The sequence below is a fragment of the Eurypyga helias genome, unplaced genomic scaffold, assembly GCF_000690775.1.
Source record: "Eurypyga helias isolate BGI_N326 unplaced genomic scaffold, ASM69077v1 scaffold10610, whole genome shotgun sequence".
NCBI lineage: Eukaryota > Metazoa > Chordata > Aves > Eurypygiformes > Eurypygidae > Eurypyga > Eurypyga helias.
Window position 1 is genome coordinate 12,661 of NW_010225047.1, and position 9,832 is coordinate 22,492.

Sequence of the window (9,832 nt, forward strand, 5' to 3'; positions counted from 1 at the left end):
CCTTCACACCATCCTAACACATGAAAATCATGGCAGATGCTAAAAAAGGTCATGTCAAGATGCACGTTCACCTCTGTCTGGATTCTACTTTTTATGAAGGATACCAATGAATGTCACTTTCATTTGTATCAGCACTATAGTGTCCCTTCCTCAGATATACAGGGTTCTGGGAGTCCCATAAAAAATAACCTCCTGATGTGAGCAAGACTTATATTATTCAACAGAATGAATAACAAAATTGATATTAAAAAAAAAAAACATCCAACCAATTCAAACCTGGTCTCCTCTCTAAACTCCAGAGACAGGTCCTTGCTTAGGGAGGACAGAATCTCTTAATCATATTAAGAGGGGATACAAACAACATTTAATGCCAAAAGCAGTATTCATGATTTTTAACAAAGGCAAAATGATTTGAATTCTTACAAAAATTTAGTATCTTAGAAGGGTTATCTGTCCTCTAGCTGCCACACTGTTTGCAAAACAATTGTCTCCTAGAAAATACAACTTCACTCTGACATGTTCGGCCTTACGCACTGTCACTAAATCATACGTAACAGCAGGCTTATTCCCCAAAATTCAAAACCTTTTGAAAAAGCTGCAATACCTACCACTGCTTCCTGGTTCCACAGCATGTTCTGTACCGATTTCTTTTGTTGGAGTTTGAACTTGTGCTTCAGATAGGGTATTTGGAACAGGCAATTCAAATTCAGTGCCTATCTGACCATTCTGTAACCTCTCTTTCAGCAACGACACCTAAACAAAATGAGTTATTTTGGTAAAAAAGAAACAAGGATTCTGAGTAGATCTTGTTTTCATCTTCAAAACCAGAGAGTTAAATAAAATTGATATCACCAAGTAGAGAAGGGAAAAATATGTCTGAATTTTTTAAACTTTTTTAAAATTCAGAATTATGTTTCCAATTAACAAAAATAGTATCATTATGAGTGGAGAAACAAATGCCAATTAAGCAAAGCACATTAATTTTGCCAAAGCAATTTTAGCTCAAACATCTGCTAATGTTACGTTCTTGGTAACAAAGACATTACGAAGGTATTTAAGTGCAGAACAATCACATTTAACGTGAGTGAGATCTTACAAAGATATCACCTAGCACAAAAATGCACTTTATTTCTAGATGATCATGAATTCTCAAGAAGCTTTAGAACATCACAGAAATTACAATAAAAGATGGACGTGCATTACAGGAAATACGAAATTTAAAAAAAAAAACAAAGCAGGAAAAGCAGTTTTAAAGAACATCTGTTGGATATGGTATCTTACCTGAGTTTGCAGGACACTAATAAGTTGATCCTTTTCTTCTAAGGAAGCATCAAATTCCTCTTGGAGTTGTTTCTTAGCTTGTTGATCCATCTGGAGCTCCTGAGAATCATAAAGAAACGCATCTCAAATGATAACCAAAATATGAATTTTAAAATCTCATCAAAATATTTGGAAATAATATTAAAAACAGCTCTTTGCAGTTGTGACACCCGAATACCACAAAGTGGGTATTTCTTTCACTATACAACGACACACAACATGGTAAGAACATCCCATTATAATACCAGCGGTGGGTATTTCTTTTACTATACAACGTTACACAAAACATAATAAGAACATCCCATTATAATACCAGCATTAAAACTGCAAGAGTCTAGATCTGATGCAAAATTATCAAGGATCCTTTCTCGTTAACACTAAGTTTGTGTAGGGATCACTTCAAGCCCCCTCCTGAAAACTGTTTTCCACGCACACATTTCCCCTGGAAGCTGAAGACTGCACTTCAGTAGATTCTTGACTGAGCCACCAGATTAAGTCAATGTAAACAGCAGAAATGGAAATTCCTGTTACGCTCTTTCAAAATGACAAATGCCATTTATAAGAGCAAAAAGCTGTCATTTTTATTCCTCAAATGTGTCTCAAATGAGAATGCCAGGGAATGACAACTTAACTATGTGGCTTTACTGTCGCTTTACTCTCTACTTACTTGCATTCATTTGGCTTTAAAAACTTGGAGATGTTGCCTAAATGCATCAGTAAGATCTACATAATCTTATAAATACTGCCAAGTGACTATGTCCACTTTTTAACCCTGCATTGCCTGAGATTCTCAACAGCTACTGATCACACGTCTGCCTTGTGCTTCCGAGCTTTAGGAGTAATTCCTTCCAAGCAAAGCAAAGCAGCTCAGGGCAAGCTGAAGTGTCAAAGAGATTTACTGAAACCAACACAGAAATAGTCCTCTATGGGTCCCAAAGTCCTTTCTGATCCTTGTCTGAGAACACTGAAGACTGCTGGAAGACTGCTGCTGAGGAATTACTCTTAACAGCAAAAAAACTGAAGTAAGCAAAAGGCACCTTGACTTCCAGGGACTATTTCACACTGTCAACTCGGCCTCAAAGGAGACTGTTAATTCTTACATGGCACTTTTGGAAGAAAATTGTCTGATTCGACATAATGGGTAAAATGGACTGTATGATGAAGAAAAGTATTTTTAAAATTAATTTTAGATAACAAATTATTACATCAATAAATGGTCTGTTTTGTACCATTTTAGCACCCACAATGGAAACATACTATTTTATTTGTATTTTTTCTTTTAAGTCTGTTTTACCTGATGCTATAATACCTGGGCCTCCACAAGACCAAAAAAATGTATTTTTTGAAGTTTTCCAATTAATAAAAAAGAATTTTAGTGTTAGATTTGAAGGAATCTTTCCACCTACAAGATTTATAAAAAAATGAAATTAAATTTTACGACTAATATATATAGAAATTTCTATACATAAAATTAAGGAAGAAAATATATGTAACACACATATATGAATCAGGAAGACTACGACAGAAAAAGTGAAATAGAAGTATGCATACAACCAACCCTATTTCATAATCAAAAACTTTAACTATGGTATATATATGCCTTCCAAACTTTACTAAATACCAGTAAGCTGGAAAACCAAACTTACTGGAGCATGCAGATAGAGACTTAACACAGAATGAGCTTCTTTCATGTGACCCTGTAAGTGAACTGGAAAAAAACCCAACATTGGCAAGCCACTTCTGTCAGTACTGCTGTGGGTTTTTCCTCTCCGATGGGCTGACAGTTTAGCTTAGGTCAGGGCAACATCCCAGGCACGGGCTGCGGCTCGGACGTGCGCAGCACACCCAGCACTCTGGCTCACTGCTCTCAGCTGCTGGGGCAGAAGCAGCATGGATCTGAACCAAAATCTACCCCTGTGGCAATCACAATTCACAGCCTCCTTACTTGGATTACTCCCCCCACCACTGAAGAGTGCCCTGCCATTCCCAGTGACCTCCTTTGAAAGGACTGGCTGGCTGCCCGACTGCTCGCACCAGGGCAGCCTCCTGCGGGTGAGCGCGAGCCTGGGGTACGTGCGCACCTGGATGCTCACAGACGCGGTCCCTCGCCCTCAGCGACTGACCCCAGCCCCTGTCTGCAGGCGGGACGCTTGACTGTCTGCAGCCAGTCAGCCTTCAGGCAAAGGTGGGACCTCGCTGCGGTCTGACGGCTCTCGCAACCTCCGCGCCAGCGCTGCTGCTCGGCACGGGGCACGCCAACACAGGAGCGCAGCCAAAGAGAAACCCCATGGCTTTAAGTGAGCTGCTACCCAGCTCCCAAGCAGGGTAGAAGCATGGACTGGAGACGCCCTCACACACTCATCTCCAAATGCTGCACTGGCTCATGGGGCAGTAAAAAGGCTTCAGCCTCCCGTTCTGCTTCACCAGGATTTGACAACATGGTTTTTGTGAACCTGCCCTTTTAATTTGCTCTGACCAATAATTTGTACGTGTCTTTTAATTAAGCCCAATCTGTTGATTATCAATACCAAATACATTACAGCTTCTCCTTTTAATTTTGCTATAACCTAAGGAGACAATAATCATAAGAAACCTACCTGATTTTGTGATTGAAATCAAAATATACTTCAAATGCACTACAAAAATGTAAATACTCTAATTTAAATCACAAGTATTTTTTAAAATTTGATCCTAAATTTTTTTTTTAATTGTTAAAATACATATTAAAAAGTGCCTATTACTTGCATTTGCTTAACATTAGTATTTCTTGATACTAGATAAGGAAGAAATTACACAGGGACATCTGCTGGGCCTGATAATACTGCAAGAACCACAGACATTCTTACCTATTTGACCATGAATAGAAAAGCAGTTCAGTCAGTACGATGAACTGCTCTGTCTTATGGTGTGACAGTAAGCTGCTGAATGGGAAACAAGCCAGAAAAATAACCCCATATGAACAAATGAAAACAGGTGGTAAAAAACCTTGTTGTGCGATAGAAAACAGTTTGTAAAGCGGACAAAAAAAACCCAAATGCTAGGCAGAGAAAGATCCTATGTAAGTAAATATTCAATCAATAACGGAAATTACCTCTCTCAGTTCTCCAATTCTGCGAAGTGCTTTATCCTGACTTTGACTCAGAATGTCCTTTAAAAAGAAAGAATAAGCATCAGGTATATTATGTGTAACTTTAGATATAAAGTATAAATAAGTCACAGAATTATATTTCAGCAGAAGACTGACTTTTTTAATTCAAGCCAAACTTGATGTATAAGTACTGTCATAAACTGTCAGCTGTGGGTTGGCAATCTATCACCTGAATTCAGCTAATGCAATAAAAAATGCTGGATACAACAGCTTCACAGTTACTTTGACAAACCAGTATTAGCCTGGCTTCCTGAAAATACCCTTTCCTACCTGGGATTTCTGTTATACACACACATACATACATAACTTACTGTGCAAACACACACATGCCATGCACTGAAAATTAAATCTTTATCTGCACTATAAATTTTAAGATTCAGAAACGCATTGAGGTAAGAGAGGATGAAAAGTAATGCTTACCTGTAGCTTTTTCTTCTCCCGCCGGATGACCTGATAACCAGACACTAGCTAAAATACAGAAATCGGGTATAATGATGATATTGCATCTGCTTGCTTACAGCTATCAAAATAATTTGCTTAGTTGTATCACTATCTGCATTTTCAAACTCTCAAACTGAAAAAGCTCTTCTGACAGAAACATACTTAAATTTTACCAGTGTTACCTTATTCCATTTATAAAATATCTCCAATGTGCTTAAAAATGTAAAGCCTACATGACAAGAGAGTGAGGTTACTCAGAGTTACTGCACTTTTCCCTTAACCAAAAAGACCTCTAAGGACAGCCAGTACAGGCAGTCAAAAAACTAACTTCATCAGAAAGTACATCCCAGACAGCTACCCCACAGGGGTGTACATTTGTAAGGGTACACGTCTAAGAGAGCTTAACTAAAATTAATTTTACAGTGAGTATGCACTAAAACCCACACTTACAAGTCTAGCAGCAAAGGTCTGAATGAATGCTGAATGTTCTCATCCCCTGTGCTTTGCATATACACAGCAGACAAAGACAGACTCGAAGTGGACAATATTTCTCATTGTAAGCTGACAAAAAGGACTTCATGAGTAACTGCACAATTTAGTTTAATTAAAAATTTGATCACAATTGCCTAAGCTATCCAAAGCTGAAGTAGCATAATGGCACTTGGAACCAGAAATTCTGTTTTCAAAGTGCTGAAAAATTAAAGGAAAACAAATCCAAAACACCAAAACCAGAAATCTCTAAGTCAAAAGATAGCTTCAAATTCTTATTTAAAATAAATTAGGATTTTACAGAACTCAAAATGACTTTTAATTTCAGAGCCATACTTATTTTCCACTTAAAAGAAAACTAAAACTACTATGGATGGTTCCCTTACTGTATTTTTTGAGATGCTAACTTTGCATCCTATGTTAAGTGAGATAAGTATTTTACATCTTAAATTCCCATTACATATTGAAACTACTTTCTTCCAACCTCCAGCAAAACAGTTTTTTCCAATTAAATAACCTCACAAAACCACAAAAAGGCCCAGACTTTTTTGACAGAGAAAACTCAGACTTGCTGGAGTACACTAAAAAAACCCCAAAACACAACACACAAACCAAACCAAACAAACCCACAAATGGAAGAATTTTCATTTTGGCAACACTGTTGACATAAACTTTTTTAAAAGTATCTTATTATACTAGACAGAAGAGAATGAAAAATTAATGGGAGACACAAATTAATTCCTGAATTAACAGAAGACAACAGGGTTTTTTAGGCACATGCTGAATACTGAAATTGCCATATACATATTTTAGATTCCAGGGATTTTGACAGTAATAGCCAAAAGCCTGCACAGGAATCTTTGTATTTGAGGGCAGCAAACGTGTAAAGAACTGTAAAAAACAGTGCAAATGGACAGTTTTAAATGCAAAACACAGACATACTTTAAAAAAAAAAATCCAACAGCACCACTTGGAAAGCTTTACTTTTGCCAACAATTTAGAAAATGAGTAGCAAAACTACTTATATTATTGGTTTTCACCAAAATAGAAAGTGAAATCGTCCTTGAATTAATTCCTTCCAGGGAATACCTGGAAATGATGGGAGGTAGAACTTCTTAATTAAAACAAAATGCTTGCCCATCGCACATACACTGTGTACTTCAAGAACAAGTTTCAGAAGAAAAGTGCATTTGCTGTCATGTGAGTACCAGCCATGCTCACCTCTGTACTGAACTCCACCCCTTGCTATGGGCTTTCAGCAGAAACCGTCACAGGCCTACTTTGGGAGAGCAACTATTAACCCAGCTCTACTGCTGATAACTTCTCTTGTTTACAAACAAGAGAAGAAAAGGATTTTCACATTATATTACCAGAAAAACATCTAGTCCAAAAATAACTAGACTTACAACAATAACTTAACTTCCACGTTGACCGGAAGTTGGTCCATCTGCTCCAAACAGGAAAACAAAACGATTATCCACTACTGGAGCATCAGCTAGCCTCACACTAACACTGCCTACCTCCGAGTATTTTCCCCTATAGTTGCCCAAACTGCGCTCCATTCTGCGTAGCCGCTGCAGCAACTGCTCTCTGCTGAGTCTGTCCATATTTCCCAGAGGCTCTTCTGTTTCACTTTCAGTGTCGGAAGGTGGATCAAACGTTGGACTGGCTGCATCCAAGTCCAGTTGATACAGTGAGTCTCTCGAGGAAGTTCTTAGCAGGGACTCCTTAGAAGAAGAACGGAACACAGACTCCTTCACTGGGCTTTGAAACAAAGACTCCATGGAGGGAATTCGGAGCTGAAGCCTCTGGGCCAAAGTCTGAGTGTCAGCCAGCTGCAAAATATTCAAAGCAAGTAATTAATTCTGCACTCCTTTTAGGCAGAGACACACTAAAGCCCACGAAACAGAGATGAGACCTGGGCAATAGAACAACTGTTGCCTAACATGCATGACACCAAATAGCTACCATTCCTTTGAAGAATCCTCTCCTTGTGCAGAAAAATCAAGCATGCAGTTACCAGATGTGAGCAATTTCAGAGAGCAACTAAATCCAGTAAGCTACAGCTCTGGTTTAAACTTCCAAAAGAATGTATTTCTGTGTATCCTCTTTAAAAAGTGAAGGGCATGTAACTAAAATAGTTGCATTTACTGTTGTCCCAAATGTTTAAAAAAAAAAAAAAAATCTGTGCCTCACTTCTTGATGTATTAAGCAGAAGACTCTCCTTATCTCAAAGACACAAAGATATTTTCCTATGACTAAGATTACAAATTCAATGTGAAAGTCCTTGTGCAAGTTTTAACATGCCGTCCTAGACAGTCCTTTTTTAAATTTTCTTTTAAATGGTTTTATGATTTATACATAAAACGCAATTACTGATTTATGCAGCTCAAGTACTTACGCTGCTCTAAAGGCAAAGGTTCTACGCTGTGGTACCGTTTGGAAGTGATTGGAAAGCACGATGTTGCCCCCTGATTTATGCAGCTCAAGTACTTACGCTGCTCTAAAGCCAAAGGTTCTACGCTGTGGTACCATACACGGAAGTGATTGGAAAGCACGATGTTGCCCCCTCACACGTGGTAGGAGCCACTGCTACCTAAACCTTTTCTGAGGCACAGTCAAGAATGACCTCCACCTTTATCGCTAGCGACAATTTTTTTTTTTTTTAAGTCTAACGGGCTGTTTCCTTCAGCTAGAAATTAGCTTTCTAGCCACGCAATGTGCCCTCGACTCTTGAAAGCGAGGTGAGCGTTCCGTAGCCCGGGCTGGCCGTGTCCATGAGCAACGAGACACACCTCGAGGCTGGCAGCCTGCAGCACGCCATCACATACTGCTAACCTGCCCCTACAAAACAAATTCCACATCACTGACAACACTTAATACCAGCTCATGGGATTATAGGCAATAATACTCCCTAGTATCCTGGCAGGCAAGTACTGGTCATCCCTACTCCAGCATGAAGTTATATACCGGGCACTTGACATAACACAAACACACCAGCAACAGAGGAAACAACAACACAAAGAAAACACACCAGCAACAGAGGAAACAAACTCCCCATATCCTCCCCATACCTGCGGGGAGCCTGGTCCACTGCCATCATTTACTGTGGATCTGGGAAGCGGTTTAGTTAAGTCCTACAGGAGGAAAAACAACTGTTAGAAGGAACAAGCTACAAGGACTGTAATTCACAGATTCCTACAAACAGCATCTGTGCTTTTTCCTTGCCCGTGTTTTTAGTGCTTTCTTTTGAATGTTTATTAAGCTGTCTTCATTAAACAAGCTAGTTGGTTAAATTCAAAACAGACTGCTGCAACACACAGAACTACAAAGCAGCTAAGTGCGCGGATTAGTACGAGACATCTGCAAATGCAGACATCTCCAATTATTCATAATGATTGTTTATGTAACATTTACGCACAAATCAAAGAAACACCAAGAAGACAAAATGATAGCAGGAAAAATCTAATTGATGACCAGTGTTGTTTACATCTAATATGAGTAACAGCGGAATCACCACCTCTTCCTCTGTTTAAGAACATTTGGGGGAGGTGGAAACTACCTGGAAAAAAAGTGCTGGGAACAGGCTGTTGGAGACTCTAAACAAGCACAGGAAGAAAAATCAGATTTTCAGAAAAAACACCCTGTGCAAAACTTCATGCGCACATTGATCTGCACTCCCAAACAAACTAACAAAAATAAAAAAACCCACCCAGAACCACCCAAAAAAACTAAAACCGACACAACAGAAAACAATAGTTTTGATTGTTCGGGGCTTTGTTGTTGTTTTTATGGAGTTCAGGCATTTCTGTTCCTAGTCTGTCTATCCTGCTTTTCCTGTGTTCAGTGCTCAGGTGTTCTCTAACCTGTACAAATCCAGACGGTTTCCTGCTGTTTAAACAAGTTCAAACTGAAGCAGCAAAACATGCTAGAAACCATCCTGGATATGAATTTTTTTTAAGAGAAGCAAAGCACTGAGACGTATCAAAGATTGAGAAATCCCATTAAAAGCAGCGTAACTTTTAATTTTCATTCAAGGTGTACCCTGATAGTTATATGCAAGCTGTAAAATCTAAGGCCTATATACAACTAAGATATCAATCATAACCATCCACATATCTGCTACACGATTACACCCACAGCTTCTGTTCTGTGTGGACAGGCAGAGAAGCATACTTAAACGAATTCAGAAGAGGAACGGTTCACTGTAGAAGGGTTTCAGAAAGATTTGACGTGGAGCAAAGCGAAGGAAGTATAAAAATACGACAGAACAAAGAGAAATCCAAAGAGTTAAGGAAGCCAGAGAAATGAGCAGTCACCCATCCAGACTTAGACAGGGTGAAATGAGCAATAACCAGCCACACAAGAAGTCTGTTTGGATTCGGAAACTGCGCTTCACCAGGCTTGAACACAACCTGCAGTCTGCTTCAGAGC

General features: G+C 38.9%; 1 protein-coding gene across 1 annotated transcript in view; it reads right to left on the reverse strand.

The window, feature by feature from the left end:
- LOC104506803 (golgin subfamily A member 4-like) overlaps positions 1-8,535 on the reverse strand; it is a gene marked incomplete at both ends in the record, with an annotated part of 20,707 nt that extends 12,172 nt beyond the window's left edge. The window contains 6 exons of the mRNA XM_010147883.1: positions 609-753; positions 1,282-1,380; positions 4,412-4,468; positions 4,889-4,936; positions 6,919-7,233; positions 8,473-8,535. Coding sequence (XP_010146185.1) covers positions 609-753; positions 1,282-1,380; positions 4,412-4,468; positions 4,889-4,936; positions 6,919-7,233; positions 8,473-8,535 — 727 coding nt within the window. The remainder of the gene's footprint in view (positions 1-608; positions 754-1,281; positions 1,381-4,411; positions 4,469-4,888; positions 4,937-6,918; positions 7,234-8,472) is intronic.
- Positions 8,536-9,832: the final 1,297 nt, after the last annotated feature.